Source organism: Ostrinia furnacalis, unplaced genomic scaffold (genome assembly GCF_004193835.3).
Source record: "Ostrinia furnacalis isolate ACB-3 unplaced genomic scaffold, ASM419383v2 OfSCF7487, whole genome shotgun sequence".
Lineage (NCBI taxonomy): Eukaryota > Metazoa > Arthropoda > Insecta > Lepidoptera > Crambidae > Ostrinia > Ostrinia furnacalis.
In genome coordinates this window covers 824,142-844,899 of record NW_021137726.1, presented here as the reverse complement: position 1 = coordinate 844,899, position 20,758 = coordinate 824,142, and the positions used below count along the sequence as shown (strand labels likewise).

Genomic DNA, 20,758 nt, shown 5'->3' with positions numbered 1-20,758 from the left:
GACTGACAATAGATCCGAGGAACGCGAGCTCTTAACACAAGCATATTATTATTACACTCAAAGTACATAATATTATTACCTAATATAGCACTAAGGGTAAAAAGTTTATATTGTAAGAACATTCCAACAAATATTTCAATATTTCTAATCAGCCCCAACCTCCTTGTCCCAATTCAAAATTGTCGCATAAATCATGAAATTTCACATGCTCTGTTTGCGTACGTTTGTATAACTTAGGGCAGGACCAGGCAATAACAAAGGAGTCTAGGCCAAACATTTCTCAGACCGTCTTACAAGTGTACACTCGGCCTTATTAATATTTGAAGAACCGGTTATTTCGATGAATGGAATATGTGTATGAACCCTAAAGGTCAATTTCGGAGGTTTTACAACTCAATTATGTATAGCCAAGGTCTACTCGTGTAACTTTGAACTAAGCTTGAGTAACAAAAGTTTCCTATGAGGCTAAAACGCTGTTTAATAATTGTGTATTCAACGTTTATACAAAAAATCCTGTCAGCATTTTGTGCTATTATGACGTTAGTGCGGGTGCCATCTCTAAAAACTTGTTGGAAATAATGATCTTCCAGGTTTGCATATGGACATCATACATTTTTTAAGGGACGGTTAGGGACGCTCGCTGGTTGCTTTACGAGCTTTTATGTACCATACGTACGACCATAGTAGCATAATATAATCGTAATTATTTAAACTTTAGTACCATTCTGTTTCAGTTAACCTATGATCAAAACAAATTATATCTGTCATTCGCCGTGTTACGTTGTTTACACAAAACATGTGAACATTTTGTGATAAAGACAGAATTTTATGCAAAAAAAAATAATAAGTATTTACTTTTAAAATAACGTGAAAAAATCGAACTGCCTAAGGTGGCAATCGAACTGTCTAAGGTGGGAATCGAACCCACGACCTTTCGCTTGCTTTGCTTAATGCGACTCTTAACGCCAGAAAAAAAAACTAAAATACTTACTATTTATTTTTCAAAATAAATATAACCGTCTTTTTCCCAGCATTTATTCCCGCTAAGCATCAACTTTAGGCCGGTCCCGCAGGAATACGAATTGGGTCAAACTCCTTGACTGACTCCTCTACTAAGCTGATTTGATGTTCGAGAGCTCTAATATGAAAACCGATTGACCCCGAGGATTACACCAAAGGGAAAGTAGAGAACAAACTTTAATTACTTATACGAGCGTGCTAGTTTATTATTTTTTACGGCTTAATACAGCTTTTGGTAGTGCGAAATTCGACTGAAAAGGGGTAGGCTGCTCGGTGGACGGACGATCTGATTTAGGTTTTAGAAAGCCGTACCCTTAGTAGAACGAAAGAGGCTGCCACGAACTAGTACCTACATAAGAACGATTATGGAATCGTTGTTTGGATAGATGGCTTTCTAACAACCCTAAATGAAAGTAATTTTTAACGGATATTATTATTATTTTATGTCTATAAATATCACCTATTATAATAGGTATCACTACGATGATTATTTTGGAACAGTGTTTACTTTTATGTTTTAGTCATTCCAATATTGGTAAATATTTATTATTCTGTCAGGATAACATTTTGAAATCCTCCATCATCATCATTTATTCATCCATAGGCCGTCCATTGCTGAACATAGGCCTCCCCCATAATGACCGGTTGTTGGTAGCAGCCTGCATCCAGCGCCTTCCTGCTACCTATAAAGCCTCCATTTTTAAGAATATTTATTTTTTTGTAATAATATTTTCAGTCACCGTAATAGCAAAACTGACTGTACAAACTTAAGGCTTCCCATTCGCGGCACGTACGCATAAACATTGCAATTTTTATATCACACGCTCGTACGCCGGAATATAGTGCAGGTACTCCGAAGGCTTCTGTTGTAATTGAATCGCTGTTTATTACTGGGGAGCCTCAAGTTATTGCAGTAAACGTTATTTAATTTTGAAAAACGTCTGCGTATGAAGTGTGGGTTTTATTTGAACAGGGGAAACTATTTCCCATTTCAACGTTATGTTCACGGTTGAAAGAATTACACATTTATCGTATCTATTGTGATGTGTAAAAATATTGCAACAAACATTTATTGAGCTTTTAAGTTAACTCTCTGCAGGTAGCAAAAGTCCATGTCCAAGACTTTTCAATTAAAATTTAACCTGTTTAAAATTCCAATGTGAATTTGGGATGCTCAAGTTGCTATAGATTTACGTACTTCTTCCCAAAGTAAATTACGATTTTCTATTTTATGTATAGAGCACCAAACAAAAGCTTTGTAAGCTGTGATTTAAACCAGCTGGTTACATTACCTGTAGCAATTCGACCATTTCTTATAACTAGTATGTTATAGACCTCAAGACTATGTGACGTCACTAGGCAGTGCCTAGTCTTGAAGTTGAAAAACATTAATGATAATCTAAACTAAGTATCCAGAAATGGCTCCAAATTCCATATCTAAATATATACATATAACTCAAAGGTGACTGACTGACTGACATAGTGTTCTATCAACGTACAGCCCAAACCAGTCAGGCTGTAATTTGGCATGCAGGTAGATGTTAAGACGTAGGCATTCGCTAAGAAAGAATTTTACGAAACTCCACCCCTAAGGGGATAAAATTTCCACTCTCAATCTAATTTCGGATAAAATAGATATTTTTTCTTGTACTCTGAGTGAATTTACAAAGGCATCATTATTTGTTATATGTTATGTGTAGGTTTGTATGTAGATGATTACTAGTTGTGTATTTGACGTTGTGTATGTTGATGTGTTGTCTTCGCTGTCGCAGTGGGATGTCCTGTAATGACAGTGAAGTGTTGTTGTTGTGAATAAATAAATAAATAAATAAAACGGGATCCACGCGTACGAAGTCGCGGGCGGCCGCTAGTCTCCAATAAAGTCGATACCATTTTGTTATCTTTGGCAGATAATAAAAGACTGCGCTTATGAACAGAGGTTTCCTGTATTTCCATTAATAACAGTATTTAGTTGAAAAATCACACATCGTACATAACAGTGAAAGCAATGAGCGCAGCAATGGCGGATTGTATCATAGACCAAAGACATACAGAATTACAGATTTGTAATCTGTGATGAGACGCTGTTGTACTCTATGACTCACTTGGTAATACTACGTAACACATTTCTTGCATCCATTAAAACCAGACACACAAACTATCACCCATCTTACCACCATCCCATTAATCCCAGCTTCAAAACTACGTCCAAAACAAAAGTGAATATGATTAATCAATCAGCCTTAATCAGTCATGATCCGTTTTGATCAATGTTCAACTAATTAGTTATCTGTCGGGTAAACCGTCTGTTTTAGACCGTATGGTGATGCGACTATATTTCACGGATGGCCGGGTCTATATTAATCATGTCATTTTTACGACAGGCTTTGTCTCCGAAGACTGAAGACTGATGTGAGGATGAATGGGAATGCTAAATGGTGTGACGGGGACGTTAAAAGTTAAGGAGCATCTGGTAGAAGTTTTGATAAAGGTTCTCATAGTTGGTTGATTGAATGTTAATTAGATTGTGGACGTAATATGACACTCGTGTGTGGTTCTGTCATATGGACAAATTAGTTTTTGATGCGGCTTCTTTAATAAAATTTAGCAGACCGTAACTTTGTTATAATGTTACACATTTCAATTAATTAGTATCTAATTCGTTAAACATTTAACGTATTTCTAACTACAGTGGTAGGTACTCACTGTTTTCATTTTATTTACCACAAACCATGAGTGGGTATCATTCTCTATGACACGGTTTAAAAATGTCGGTTTCAGGTACAATATTACAAAAATAACGAATTTTACAAAACGCATTTGTAAAAAGCTTATCTTTATTTCTTTTTTAAACCAATGTACACGCCTCTACTTGTAGTGAGACCAAATACAAACTCAAATCTACAGATATTACAAAAGTTTTTACACGAATGTAGAATATATTAAAACCGGTAAAAACTAAATAACGTCGCTAAGATTCATATCGTTAGTTACATAAACAAGAGCTTCAATAATAAAAAATCACCCACGCCCGAGCGAGAATACCTAGAGTTCAAATAAAATGACAAATGTATGCTCCCTCGCTGTCTCCCGACCCTCGGATCCAATGGAAATAGGTACAGAAGATCCTCATCAGTAACTACAGAAAAAAAGATGATATCGGCAAGACTTGGAGCGAGATCAAACGCGAAGCTCAAGACCGAACGCGACGGAGGACTGTTGTGGACGCCCTCTGCCCCATCTAGGGGACATAGGACCTTAAGTCAAGTACAGATGACAGCACATGAAGCTTAACTCTGCGACATCTTATATGTATAGTTGTAATAAGATCGGTTTTGCAACAAAAATGTAGTCTAATGTGATGTCGACTGTACATACAAAACGTTCTAAACTTTTGCTGACGTTATGAATGCAGACCACTCCAAAATTGCCGAACACAAGAAGGAGCTATTAGACAATGATTGCATATACAAATCAAATTGTTCAGAGGTCAAATAGAAAATTCCAAGGATCTATCACCATTAACACCAGATTGAATGGATGGAAAACGATTTTAACTGAAGCAGCAGACTCCAAAAAATATCCTTGAAGAATTTTTGCGTCCAAACAAGGAACTAATACCCGAATCAATTGCAGATACCGATGTATTACAATTTTATTTAAATACACGTAGTACTGTTTCGGTCTTGAATCAATTTATCATCATCATCAGTCATTCAGCCTCTTCTGTAGGAGCCTCTGATATTAAATAATCTCTAATACCAGAGACAAGGAGAGGGGGAAAAGGAATGACTTAGCCTGATCTCACCACACTTGTCTGATGATTTGGGGAGGCCTAAATAATGTTCGCATACTTCTTAACCTTACATACCCTTAGCCTCTTAACTATGGCCAATTTTTCTATACGAGTAGGTATAATGATTTTTCGCCACAGGTATGCAGGTGAGGTTAGTCTAATCAAGTATTTATGAACTAGTACTTCTGAAAGAGTCTACGCTGTGTCCTTGAGCCCGCATTATTTTCTTTCCTCCGGTTCATTTGTTTAATGGAATAGGAACATTCCGCTGATTGGAGGTCTGCAAACAGAACTATGGGGGCGCATTACAGATACCCTGATTTTACTCAAGGTATAAGGATACCCTTTTTTCTAAACCACATTATGTAAGCAGTTGTTAAGGTATGTAGTAATAAAGCACTGTAACACGTTATTGAATTAAATACTTAGTATCTTCTTTTCAAAAAATATTGTGAAATGTTTATTTGATTTATATTGTGAAATGTTTATAAATGTTTACATTATTGAGACAATTTTTATCCTTAGTGTGAGCTCTATGTTATTCTACAGACTTTCTAAGCAACGTCATTCACATGGTTAACTAGTTTAAAAAGATGTATTTCTTTTTGTTCTTTGCCCCGTAACGTTTGTTTGTCGCATAAAAACACTTGGGAAAATGTAGTAGAACTTACTTTAAGGTAGTAAATAGTTTTAGTGGGTATAATTATTTTCATAAGTTCTGCTATCGTATTTTCACATAAGAATACGTTAAAATAAGCCACTGGCATACGTAAATGATGTGTGGATTTAAAGTGAACATTTCCGCAATGCCTACATAGTAAGATATTATATTCTTTTAATATATCAAATAGTTTATTCTCGACAAAGAGTATATCGTCCCAAGTCTGCATTTACGGAGTAAAATATAATACTCCAATATCTTGGGACGGTAAGATACGAATATATCACTTAAATCGTCCATTCATTGCCTAAATTCACTACAGTTCGTATGTGACCGCACATTATTGTCTTTTCTGGAAACCATTCTGAGAGTTAAACTATTTCAATATAGACTTAAGTATTACCTAGTTCCCTAACCCACTTGTTACTAGCGTTCTTTTAAAAGACGCACCACTTTTACATAAATATTATTACTAATGTGGGTAGTGTAAACAATTTTTATATGCAACATTTGAAAGATGAGGTGTGTCGCAGTACTGTCCAAGTCTTATAAGTACACTGACGTAAATAACTATAAAGTTTTGGAGCGATTGATTTGAGATAAATTTATCATGACTGATTTAAGGTAAGTGATAGAAAAAGTGAATTCCGTAACAAGTGAGCTAAGTTACATCTCAAGTTCTTTTAATTTCCCATGATGGGATGTCCCTTATTTTAGACAAGTTGTTTAGCTTTTTTTCTGTACTTTCTTAACTCTTTCTCTTTCTATAGACATCTTTACCTGCTTTCTATTTTGCAATCAACTATTAATTGATTTATAAACTTGCTTATTCAAATTACGAAGATATTTTACCGTAGTTCATCTCTATCTGCTCTCAATCACATTATTTTCTCCATGAAAGTCTAACAAATCTAGACTAAGGCCCAGTTTTTTGATTCGTAGTTAAAATAACCAATAGTCAAATTTGACAGATGTCAAATGACAAGTGGTTAAATATAAAAAAAATGTTTTCCGAACAATGGTTAGCTTGACTTTTAGTACATTTTTAACTATTAGTTAACATTTTGTTGATATTTAACCATTAGTTGCAAAATTTAACAATTTGTTATTTTAACCATGAATCAAAAAACTGGTCCTTTCACCATCAATTCCTAATTTTACGGGCATTAGTATTTTATTCTTAAACCTTAACACCAACAAAGAAACATCTCGAACAAGCAACAAAATTATTCCGTTCCACTTGATCGGGTCCTTTTATCTGATCAATTTTAAAACACATTCCGTCTTCTTGTGATGCGTTTCTAAACACTGACCTCATCAAAGGCCGAATACCGAATCACCCCAACAAAGGGATGCCTCGAATTCGTCCACCAGTACCTTTAATTGGCAGGCACCCTCTGGCGTTTCATAGTCTAGGAAATGTAGTAACATCGTTCTCTGTCATAGTCCAAAGTAAAAAAAGTATCTGTATTAGATAAGACTATTAAAAAGTGCTTATAAAAAGCCTCATATTTTAAAGAAAATAATAATAACTAAAAATACATACCTATCTTATACTTAACGAGCCCTACTCATAATAATAATGTTTATCTTTGTAGGTATCTCCGTAAAATATTAGTAGTGATTAAATAGCGTGTGAATCGTAAAGGTAGCAGGGAAGCGCTGGACGCAGGCCGCTACCAATCGATCAACATGGAAAGCATTGGGGGAGGCCTATGTTCAGCAGTGGACGTCCTATGGCTGAAATGATGATGATGATGATTAAATAGCATTGCTAAGCCGGAAATCACTTGCTTACTGCTTAGCTAAGCACTGTGGTATTTTATGTAGTTGCAATAAAAATGTAGGCAGTCTACAGTAGTAATATACTTTCTGCTTGATTGCGGAACTCTGCATGGATTCTTATTCAATAAGTCTCACAGACGGGACTAAGGAATAAATTATGAGTTTAGATTTTCAAAGCTTCTTACATAACACTTATTAATTGATCAAAATCAAGGAGCTTGTTGGTAATTGATATGACTGATGATGATAACAACCGGACCATGTCATTTGATAATCACTTAGTATGTTACCTTCTCGCCTCTTATCAAATAGAGAAACAACTATACCTACATAAGTGCGAGTGAGACAACTGCTCATCCCTAAGCTACGTCCCGTAAATTGTGTCGGACGTGCAATAGTCACTGGGTCCGTGACGTCAGTAATAAGCCTATTGTTTCAGTGTGAATAGGTTAGGGGGCGNTTTTATCCACAACGAGGAAGCTCTTGGCCTGTATCTCACCTGATGGTAAGTGACGATCATAAATCGAGTACATAAGACAGCACATGAAGTTTAACTCTGTGACATCTTAAATAGTTGTCATAAGAGTGGTTTTGCAACAAAAATGTAGAGTCTAATGTGCTGTCGACTGTACACACAAAACGTTCTAAACTTACTGACGTTCTAAATGCAGTTTCATAATTGCCAAACAGAAGTGGTAGGAGCTTTTAGAGATTAGACAGTGATTGCATATGCAAATCAAATTGTTCAGAGGTCAATAGGAAAATACTGAGGATCTATCTCTATTAACACCAGATTTATTGGGACTCACTAGCCTATACTAGATGATTTTAACTTTAGTAGAGTCCAATAAAAACTCCCTGAAGAATTTTAGCGTCCAAAAAAGGAACTAATACCCTAATTAATTGCAGTTATAATGTAAACCAATGCATCATATTCGTTTAAATGCAACATGGTCAATTGGTCAATGCATGTAGTACAGTTTCAATCTTAAATTATTGATTTTATTCAGTCTCTACTGCAGGAGCCTCTGATAAGAATCTGTAATTTACCAGAGACAAGGAGAGGGGGAAAAGGAATGACTTAGCCTGATCTCACCACGCTTGTCTGATGATTTGGGGAGGCCTAAATATTGTTTGCATACATCTTAACCTTACATACCCTTAGCCTCTTAACTATGGCCAATTTTTCTGTACAAGTAGGTATAATGATTTTTCGCCACAGGTATGCAGGTGAGAGGTTAGTCTAATCAAGTATTTATGAACTAGTACTTCTGAAAGAGTCTACGCTGTGTCCCTGAGCCCGCATTATTTTCTTTCCTCCGGTTCATTTGTTTAATGGAATAGGAACATTCCGCTGATTGGAGGTCTGCAAACAGAACTATGGGGGCGCATTACAGATACCCTGATTTTACTCAAGGTATAAGGATACCCTTTTTTCTAAACCACATTATGTAAGCAGTTGTTAAGGTATGTAGTAATAAAGCACTGTAACATGTTATTGAATTAAATACTTTATCTTCTTTTCAAAAAATATTGTAAAATGTCATTATTGAGACAATTTTTATCCTTAGTGTGAGCTCTATGTTATTCTACAGACTTTCTAAGCAACGTCATTCACATGGTTAACTAGTTTAAAAAAGATGTACTTCTTTTTGTTCTTTGCCCCGTAACGTTTGTTTGTCGCATAAAAACACTTGGAAAAATGTAGTAGAACTTACTTTAAGGTAGTAATAGTTTTGGTGGATATAATTATGTAGAGATATTTAATTTTCATAAGTTCTGCTATCGTATTTTCACATACGAGTACGTTAAATTAAGCCACTGGCATACGTAAATGTGTAGATTTAAAGTAAACATTTCCGCAATGCCTACAATCAGCTAGATGTTATATTCTTTTAATATATCAAATAGTTTAGTCTCGACAAAGAGTATATTATCTTCCCAAGTCTGCATTTACGGAGTAAAATATAATACTCCAATATCTTGGGACGGTAAGATACGAATATATCACTTAAATCGTCCATTCATTGCCTAAATTCAACTACAGTTCGTATGTGACCGAACGTTATTGTCTTTTCTGGAAACCATTCTGAGAGTTAAACTATTTTAATATTATTATAGACTTAAGTATTACCTAGTTCCCTAACCCACTTGTTACTAGCGTGCTTTTAAAAGGCGCACCACATTTACATAAAGATTATTACTAGTGGGTAGTGTAAACAATTTTTATATGCAACATTTGAAAGATGAGGTGTGTCGCAGTACTGTCCAAGTCTTATAAGTACACTGACGTAAATAACTATAAAGTTTTGGAGCGATTGATTTGAGATAAATTTATCATGACTGATTTAAGGTAGGTAAGTGATAGAAAAAGTGAATTCCGTAACAAGTGGGCTAAGTTACATCTCAAGTTCTTTTAATTTCCCATGATGGGTTGTCCCTTATTTTAGACAAGTTGCTTAGATTTCTTTATGTACTTTCTTAACTCTTTCTCTTTCTATAGACATATTTACCTGCTTTCTATTTTGCAATCAACTTTTAATTGATTTATAAACTTGCGTATTCAAATTACAAAGATATTATACCGTAGTTCATCTCTATCTGCTCTCAATCACACTATTTTCTCCATGTTACCCTAACTAATCTAGACTGTATCTATTATTCTTAAACCTTAACACCAACAAAGCAAAATCTCGAACAAGCAACAAAATTAATCCGTTCCACTTGATCGGATCCTTTTATTTGATCAATTTTAAAACACATTCCGTCTTCTTGTGATGCGTTTCTGAACACTGACCTCATCAAAGGCCGAATACCGAATCACCCCAACAAAGGGATGCCTCGAATTCGTCCACCAGTACCTTTAATTGGCAGGCACCCTCTGGTGGTCCGCAGTCTGGGAAATGTAGTAGCATCGTTCTCTGTCATAGTCCAAAGTAAAAAAAGTAACTGTATTAGATAAAACTATTAAAAAGTGCTTGTAAAAAGCCTCATATTTTAACGAAAAAAAAATATAACTAAAAATACATACTTAATAAATTACTTAACGAGCCCTACTCATAATAATATGTTCTTCGGTGTATCTCCAGAAAATAATTGTAGTGAATAAATAGCATTGCTAAGGACTGTACAGCTGGAATTCACTTGCTTACTGCTTAGCTAAGCACTGCGGTATTTTATGTAGTTGCAATAAAAATGTAGGCATTTGCAGTAACATACTTTCAGCTTGATTGCGACTTTCTGCACGTATTCTTATTCAATGAACCTCATGGACCGGGACTAAAGACAATTAGTATGCATATAGATTTTCCAGGGATTTTACTTACAAAAAGATAATTGATCAAAAATGATCTTGTTGGTAATTGATATGACTGATGATGATAACAACCGGACCATGTCATTTGATAATCACTTATTAGGTTAGCTTCTCGCCTCTTATCAAATAGAGAAACATCTATATCTACATAAGTGCGAGTGAGACAACTGCTCATCCCTAAGCTACGTCCCGTAAATTGTGTCGGACGTGCAATAGTCACTGGTTCCGTGACGTCAGTAATAAGCCTATTGTTTCAGTGTGAATAGGTTAATCAAGCCACGACAATGCGATACGTGAGCACATGGCCACCGCGTTCGAATGGACTGCAGTTTTGGTGAGCTATACCAGGATATACTAAGCTAGATTCCGGGTACAGCTCTTCCATCTTAGGCCTTATTTAATTATTATTTATTAAATCTTTAATGCCAGACAAATTTGAACATAAGGCGAACTTAACGCCATAAGGCATTCTCAACCAGTTTACCTTATCATCACTATCCATCATGTTGTATTGCATTTTTGGCGAACTGTACCATAGATATTAAGCTAGATCCCGGATTCCTACAGCCCACTATAACCTTCGGCCTAATCATCACTACAGTTTCCATCAGGTGAGATGCAGGCAGGCAGGTTTTCGTTAATAAGGGTAACTGAATTACAAAATATACTGATAAAAAATACGGATCTGCAGCTTTGGTTAAAATGACATGCTCGCTAGCGACTGCGTCAAAAATGACATGAATATGACATATCATTTAGCGCCCCAAGCGGCTACCTTCAAGAACTAAAATCGTCATAGATTTTGTTACGCACTCGCTAACGGGTGCGTTTGGTGTAAACTCACATAAAAGCCACAGATTTCTCACTGATGCGGACAACTGAGTTTGAACTCCGCGTAATCTTCAAATACAGCGTTATTCTAAACGCATACACTCTAATAAAATCCAAATTCGTTCGTTTCAGCCAAATGACGTCCACTGCTGGACAAAGGCCTCCCCCAAGGTTTTCCACAATGAACGGTCCTGCGCTGCCCGCATCCAGGCTCTTCCCGCGACCTTTACCAGATCGTCGGTCCACCTAGTAGGAGGCCTGCCCACGCTACGTCTTCCAGCCCGTGGTCGCCACTCGAGAACTTTCCTGCCCCAACGGCCATCGTCTCTACGAGCTATGTGCACCGCCCACTGCCACTTGATTTTAGCAATTCTGCGAGCTATGTCGGTTACTTTGGTTCTCCTGCGGATCTCCTCATTTCTGATTCGATCACGCAGGGAAACTCCGAGCATAGCCCGCTCCATCGCCCTTTGGGTGACCTTGAGCCTTCTTATGAGGCCCATAGTAAGCGACCACGTCTCAGATCCGTATACCATCACTGGCAACACGCATTGGTCAAATACTTTCGACTTGAGACACTGCGGTATTTCGGACGTGAGTATATGGCGAAGCTTCCTGAACACTCTTAAATCCAAATTAAACTTACGTGTAAATAGGCATCTTGTCGCCATCCTTGAACCACAGCATCATGGCGACGTCGCCGACGGGCGCGGCCAGGTCGCACGGCAGCCGCGTCATGCCGCCCGGCGCCGACCACACTTGGATCACGTCTGTGGAAGGAGATACCTCTTTAGACGGGTTTACCTCTTTACGGACTTACCTATAAACGGAAATACCTCTTTAGACGGATTTACTTCTTTACGGAATTATCTCTTTACGAAATTAGCCCTTTACGAAATTATCTCTTTACGGAATCACTTTTTTACGGGATTACCTCTTTACAAAATTGCCTCTACATGAAATTACGTCTTTTGAAGGATTTGCCTCTTTACAAAATTACCTCTAGGGTAATTCCAGGATACATGCCCCAGTGGGATAGGTGCCGCGATTTTAAGTACACTATGTTACAAGCAACTTAGCCTAAAGTTATAGTACGTATAATAGAAAGGGACCTCCCCGTACCACTTTTCGCCTAGCAAACCATCAAAGAGTGCGTTCGTTTAGCCAGTGAGAGTAAAAATCTTCCGCGGCCAAACCTTAGCGAGCGTCGAAATAAAATTGGTAAGTATCTTTTAATGGATAATTTTTTTGTCAGCTGTAAAATGAAGCAGATTTTTATATAATTTGATAGACTATCTTATAAATTAGACGTGATAGCTATGTTTAATTCGATTTTTAGTATTATTGTATTTTTTATTAAAAAAGGCACCTATCCTATGCTAAAAGGATAGTTGCCTAATTTTTTTTGGGTATAGATGCCCTTAGGCCCATGTCCCATGCACCTAGGGGCATCTATCCTAACCTGCTCTTTTTGTCACAAGTAGCAAGTAAGAAGAAAAAAAGAATGTAGTACGGCTAACCTTAGGAAAGTAATAAATAGGGTGCCCTTCTGATCGAATTACCTTTTTACCCGACTGCGCTAGAAGGAGGGTTATATTTTTCGGGTGGATATACTATGTACTATTTTTAATAAAAAATAATAAATTTCATTTTTAATTCATTTAACAACAAACAATCTTAAATAGTAATACTTAGCTTGTTTGATTTCAAAATGCATTTGATCCTTAGAATTCAAAAACTGTATTAAAGAGTCATCTATCCCTGCATCAGGCATCTATCCTTTGAAGCAATCATACAGTGAGTCTTCTATCCCCCACATTAGGCGTCTATCCCACTTTTTAGAGGTCAATTAAAATGGTATTTACTCAGAATCGGTATAACTTAAACTAAAATAATTATAGTAATATCATAGACGAAAGACCAAAGTTTACAGAAACTAAGGTCAAATTGTTGATAAAAACTAACTGACTGAGTTACAGAGCTGTTTCAAAAAGTGGGGCATCTATCCTGGACTTACCCTACATGACATTGCCTCTTGACGGAACCTTTACCTCTTTAGATGGAATTACCTCTAGAAAGACTTTCTTCTAGATAGGATCACCTCTAGACGGAAGTACCTCTAAACGGAATTTCGTCTTTAGACAAAAGTGAAATGTAAACAAATTGTTATTACAACATTGGGGCAAATATTCTCGAATGGCGACCACGTAGTACTGGAAGACGTAGTGTAGCCAGGCTTCAGGATGATCCAACGATCTGGTGAAGGTTGCGGGAAGCGCCTGGATGCGGGCGGCGCAGGATCAGGAGTTATGGCTTTTGATAAACAATAGCTTAAATAATAATGTCACTTGTCATACGACTATACACATATTTTATCATAGTTTATCTCCACTACCTACATAAGAACAAATACTATAGGTAAACATACCTAGCTCTATAAACAACGTCACGTGATATACCTGGCAATAAAACGAGCCCTCACCTATCCGTGACAAATTTCCCTGACCCTCCTTGACTTATTGCGCCACTATTTCACCCGGATATCTTATAACTAACTGCGACAAATCTGTCTAAGGACCAGGGTGCTTTAAGGCGCGTCCCCACGTGAAGTAGGGTGCGTTTTGCGTATTTTTCAAAGTCTTTTGTGTACGACACTAGGTACTGGACGGACAGGCTGTGCCGAACTGAAATATTGCTTATAATAAGATGTTGACAAATATCAACAACTCATCCAGTCTAATACAAACGAGCGATCTCTACCTACTGAAATCTATGAAACTTAATTCTTTCATTAAAATCTATGAAGGGTAGGTAGAGAAAAAAAAATTAAAAATTTGAACTATTAAACCATTTAGTTTCTTGACTTAAAACAAAAAATAAAATACATTTCATTAAGTAGGTGACAAAAACATGCAATACACTTATTTTGTCATTCCCAGTCGTATTTTTATTCAACACAAAACCACATTAAAATAATTCTAAAATCATAAAGAAAAACTTTATCTATGCTTGATGAAATCCCACAATAGCACCAAAAACGTCAATAGACTGACGGTTTGCGCCTCAGTTTATTAAAAAAATAATTCGGTTTTTCACCAAAACGTTCACAAAGAGCGCGCAAAAGATTCCCACAAAGAATAATCATCACTAGGCGATTTGACGCGAACTCAGATGCTTTGTCAACAATCTACGAGTGAGGGCCTCATTATTTTCGTAGAAGATAAAAGAATTTGAACCAAAATCATCGAAAACGCGCGTGAAAAGAATGGCATGTACTCATATTGTCCGGTCGGCGATACGAAAAGAAATTTAATGACGGGTCAGAGAGCTCTCGCGACTTCTGAGGAGACGGTTACTTTGTCATCAAAATATGGGATGTTAACTCATTAAAGATATTTTTGGAAGCCTCAAAGCGCATAGTCAAAATCTGCCTTACATGCTCAGTAAAAAACTGCGTAAACTCGAAATCTAACTAGATTCTCCAATCATCGCACGTCAATTCTAAACGATTACGGTTGAGTTTGTTGCGGCGCTTCTTCTCAGCACTTGCCAAATGTTTGCCTCGAAGCGCTGGTAGGGCAAAAAAAGAATGAGATATGTCGTCGCTTACCTCTCTAACTGACGTATCTGACATTTTTTTCGAAACTGAGTTATCTAAACCATCTTAATCAATTTCGCAAGACGAATCGATCTGTCTAATCGCCTGAAAATTTTGCTAAATGTCAGTTACGTCAGTTAGAGAGGCTAGCGAAGATGTACCTATTTAGGCTCCTTAGAGTATTTGACGATTTGTAAGCTAATTCAGTCTATTCAAATAAAGATTTTTTTGGGTCTTTGTTATCCACGTCACCTGATTATTTACGTACCAGACTACAAAATGCCAAAACTATGGTTACAGGTCTAGTCCCGCTGGGGTCAAATGTTGGAAGAATGTTTAATAGGCAGGTTTATTCGTTGTCTAGACCTTTGTTTGCGTAATTAGGGGTTGTAATAGGGAGTTTCTGAATAGTGCCAGACTGAAAATAATGTACTATCATTGTGTCTCCTTGAGCCTTAGATGAAACCGTTCATGTTCAAAGATGAATAATTGCTAGCATCCTCAAGGCTTGCTTTGTCTCGATGTCATTGTTACGTAGTATTAGGACCCTTTCGTTAGAAGCCACGTCTCACTAAGACGCTTAGGCAGAATTTCACTTCTTTGTTTTAGGAACATGATGGTATTGTGCCAAAGGCGGTATAAATATAAGGAAATAATTGCTATAACAATTTCCTAGCCAACAGACTTGGAAATAGAGAATTTTCAGATAAGAATACGTTTCAGGTAGGTAGCTTAACTTCTAAATCTGATTCAAATCCAAGTCTTAGTCTGGATTTAAATCAGCTTTGCTGGCTGCCGGCAGCTGGTGATTTAGCTGTTTTAATAATTAATCATCTTTCATACTAGCTGTACCCGCGACTTTGTATGTGAAAATAGTTGAATAATATTTCCAGTTTTTGCAAAATTTTTCTTTACTGCTCTGCCCCTATTGGCTGTAAGGTGATGTTATATAGCCTAAATAACATCACCTTTTCTCGATGAAGCCCATTCATACAACACAAAAAGAGTTATTTTTCAATCTGACCGGAAATTAGCGCGTATAGATTCAGTTTCAGTCCACAATTTAATTGGCCATGCTTTAAATTATGTTAATTTAAGCCTTACAAAAGCAAGAACCTTCTCCTTTTTCATTTCATGTACCTACCATAAGCTCTTGCAGATGGAAAGCTGCATTGTTTTAAAATGTATGTCACGGTATTGTGAAAAAATCTAATCCTACGAGCATATGGCATTGCAGGTGAAGCCTATGAAAGGATTGGAAGAATTAATATCCGTATCTAATTGCAGAATTTTTTTTCCTCTGTTTTTTGCAATCTGTATCTGAAAATGATAGAAAGGCCTACGGGTATATTAATACGAGTACATGCGTATGAGCACTATACATTTTGTGTAAGAAAGAAAGAAAGAAAGAAGAAAGAAATAGACTTTATTGAACACAGTAAGCACAAATTATAAACAACTAGCTGACCCGGCGAACTTTGTTCCGCCTTAATGGCAATAAATAACGGGATAAAAAGTATCCTATGTCCTTCTCCTGGCTCTAAACTACCTCCCTGACAATTTTCAGCTAAATCGGTTCAGCCGTTCTTGAGTTATAAGCGAAGTAACTAACACGACTTTCTTTTATATATATATGTCATAGTCAAAGGTCGATATGCAGTCTCTTCGCGGAATGACTGGTCTATCCTAGGTTTGACTAAGGCCTTCAGGCAAACCCCGAAGTGAATTCTTATTTCGGCCTTTGACTAAGTCAAACCTAGAAGTGCCTAAACGGTTCAGTCAAACGTCGAAACTAAAATAATTTGTTTCGGGCTTTGCCTAGTCAATCCTAGAAACGTCTGGCAGACTCGGTCAAAAGTAGATGGCAAATAGAAAACCGGCCTAGTACGAGCCGGATTCGCTCACGAAGGGTGCCGTACGACTCTGTTGTTGTATGGGAGCCCCCCTTAACCCTCAGTTTGCATGGTGACTAAAACTTACGTTAAGTGTAAGGTGGAGACTAGGGCATGTAATATCGGAAGGTTTTCAATTCCGATATTGGATTCCGATATTAGATTTCAATATCGGAATTCCGATATTAATATCGGAATTGAGTTCATGTGCTATAAAATTAATATTTGGTTATATTCGTAAGAATTCTGGATTGTTTACAATAAAATAATGATTTTAATCAAAATCTTTAATTTGGTACAAAACAGCACTTCATAAAATTGAAGTATTTTAAAACCATTTTTACGTTATGGGTATCCATTGCATTTGTTTTTTTATGTGACAAAAGGCAAACGAGCAGACGGATCACCTGATAATGAATGGTGGCTGATAATAAGCCTATATGGATGGACTAGCAAATAATTAAAGAGTTTTTGGTAAAATCACAAGTATCAATCAAACTTTTACTCCTTCATTGTATTACACTGTTTTATGTTGGCGGAACGAATTTTAGAGTCATTCAAATCACGTGTTACAAAAATTGTAGAGAGTGGTAAAAAACTTGAATATGCTTANAGCCCCCCTTAAATATTTATTTTATTTTAATTTTATGATTTATTTTTAAAATAGCTATGCAACTAAATATTATGTGAAAATTTCAAGGGTTCACCTGTTTACGTTTTAATATCAAGTAGAAAACTACAACAAGTCACGTTTGCTGTATGGGAGCCCCCCTTAAATATTTAAATATTTTATTGAATTATTTATTTTTAAAGTGAATGATTCATGAGATACGAGCCTGGTGACAGAAAACATTTAGCGAAGTCATAATAATAGGATCTAAACTCTTTATCCTTTAAGGTAACAGAACCCTAACAAATAGTAATAATAATCAAGATCGATCTAGAAACACTCTATCTTAGTATTGTATAAGTTTAGTTACTCGTACCTTCACCTAAAGAGCGTCAAAACCGACCGTCGTAACGCCTATGCAATAAGTTCGAGATCAGAATATTAAGTATAGTTTAGTTTAAAGTCTTAATTGAGGTTTGACTAGTCAAACCCCGATTTCATGAAATTGAGTTTCGACCTTTGCCTGACCAAATTAGTTACTCCTAGGTTTGACTAAAATTCTTTAGTCAAAGGCCGAAATGTTTGGGCTTTGACTAAGACTTCTAGTCAGACCTGAGGATTGACTAGTCAAACCTAGGAGTGCCGGAACTTCGAGGTTTGACTATAACATATAGATAACAACACTAAACGAATATAGAAAACAGTGGCCACTGTGTCAATAGGTCAGCATTTATCCTGACATGCTCGTAAGGGCATGTCAAGAAACTGGTCTTCCGCGAGAGCCCTTGTTGTGGCTTCGCACATCCCTTCGGAGAGACATCGACTCGAGTTCGATATCTCTCAAAAGGGGTGAGCAAAAAAGGGACACCGGACATTCCAACACGACGTGCATTTTTAAAACAAAAACAAAAGTGTACGCGTAATAATATTATTTAAAAGGTTCCATCCCTCAAAAGAAAAAATAACTCATAAAAATATGGGGTACCTACAGACTTAAGACGGGAATTTCGTTTACAAAAAAAGCGCACGGTTTTGAGTACCCAAGGAAAAATGATGATAAGGACATTTCCCAGAGTGAGAGTTCGGCTCACACTTAACCGTTTTCTAAAGCTTGGAACGACACCGTAGCCACCAAGTGAGATACCACCTTGAAGTCCTTCGTCGTTGATTAAGCCCTGAATTATGTTTTCGGGTAATTGAAAGTTCCCTTTGTTTTTCCGCCTTTTGCCCAAACGTTTTGATTGGAAATTGCGTTAATGGGTAATTAAACAAGCTATGAAATATTGATGTGACAATTTTGTATTAATTTTCGAGTATCGATCCGTAAGAGTTGAAGCTCGCAGAATTTCTTTGTATTATTTTCATTTAATATTATCTGATACTTTTTAAGGTTAGGAATTACTAAACTATACAAAATTACCCGTCCTGATATAATTAATCACGAGTTGTTTACTGTTATATTGTGATGCTATCGATCAGTCGTCTTTGCTTATATTTTTCCCTAAGTTATTTATGTTGTTACGATAATTAAAAAAACACTTAGTTCTAAGCACTTTTAGTTATTAATTCATTTCCATGAATGCGTGTTTGTCTTGTTGGTTGTCCTAATAAATAAAATAAAATATCAGTATTTATTGTTATATCCGTAACATCTTACCTATTTACTCCACAAAAATGTTTGCAAGTAAAATGCCTCATTAGATAAATATTTAATGAGGCATTTCCTCAAACGGCTAAGCATTCCCATTCCTCATCAAATTACGAAATTGATGAAACCCAAAGTTTCCCAAACATTGTTTTGATATCCATAATTTTTGTGACATTCCGTCGTCCATCATGATCAGTTGAAGTTTATGGAATATTACTAGAAAGCGATCCAACAGCTGATGCCGAGTTTTTGCTCTTCTTTACCCATTAATGGGCCGTAACACAAATTGGAGAGAACGGCTAGGAATGGTGCAAGCGAAGAGATTCGAGTGATTATGTTTTTTGTTTTTTGCTTTTATTTTGCACTGGGGTGGTCCAATGATAGCACAACGAGAAATGTATTACATCGAGCTTACAATTCTTATTATCACAAGTAACAGTACAAGCTATTCGATTTCAGCCAGTATCTAGTAGTCTAATGCCCGTTTTCACCATCAATTTCTAATTTTTAAGCCCTATGACAACAAAATTCATATTATGTGTTACCATAGGGGTCACTTAAAAATTAGGGATTGATGGTGAAAACGGGCATAAGAGTTTTTTTATGGGACAGGAGGCAAACGAGCAGACGGATCACCTGATGGTAAATTATTACCGTAGATTGGATATACGTATGTTAGGACCTATTTATAAATTAAATGATCTGAAGATGATTGCATCTCCAGAAAATCCTTTTACCTACTCTTTTTTCAATACTCACCATGAACCTTTGACCTTACATTAGTTACCAAAGTACCATTTATAGAATTTGTTTTACCAGCTTTTAATCTCAGAATTTGGTTTGAACTCTGCCCCGCGCCCGTTCCTCACTTGGGCCATATTTATGTATCTTCTAATAGCCCTCATAACGCTTATACGTTGTCGTTTGCTATCTGATCCTTGCGGTGGTCTATCGTGACAGGAACCCATACAATCATTCAGAATTACCCCCATTTAGCAACTGAACCTAACTGTGGACATTGTATGGAATACACGCAATCACCAGCCATTTAGATCTGATTCACAGCAATTATACAGATTGAAATATCAATCCTTAATTGTTATGTTTTTTCACCATAAATAGAACCAAATTATTGCCGTTTACTAAAACTTTTCACAAAGAAATTCTTGTTGTGGAAATTTTTTGGGGGGTCTTCGTCCAGCAAAATGGACGTCACTCGGCTGAAACTTTTATATTCAACTAGCTGACCCGGCGAACTTTGTTCCGCCTTAATGGCAATAAATAAGCAGACTTTTTTATTTCGAACGGGATAAAAAGTATCCTATGTCCTTCTCCTGGCTCTAAACTACCTCCCTGACAATTTTCAGCTAAATCGGTTCAGCCGTTCTTGAGTTATAAGTGGAGTAACTAACACGACTTTCTTTTATATATGTATATTCAATGATTGTACCTTGTTGCTCTATTTTATCCCTATGCTTGGTTACTTTTACAAGGGAGGAGTCTCCACATGAGTTGCAGTGGTGGGAACATTAAGTGGAAATAGTCCCACATTTAGGCGACTTTAGAAGCGTGACAAACGCGCGACAGACGCGCTGCCAATA

At 36.6% G+C, this 20,758-nt stretch overlaps 1 protein-coding gene across 1 annotated transcript in view; it reads right to left on the bottom strand.

The window, feature by feature from the left end:
* The window catches only part of LOC114364906 (nephrin), a 111,278-nt gene that overhangs the window by 43,303 nt on the left and 47,217 nt on the right, over positions 1-20,758 (bottom strand). The window contains exon 2 of the mRNA XM_028321266.1: positions 12,056-12,179. Within this exon, the coding sequence (XP_028177067.1) occupies positions 12,056-12,179 (124 nt within the window). The remainder of the gene's footprint in view (positions 1-12,055; positions 12,180-20,758) is intronic.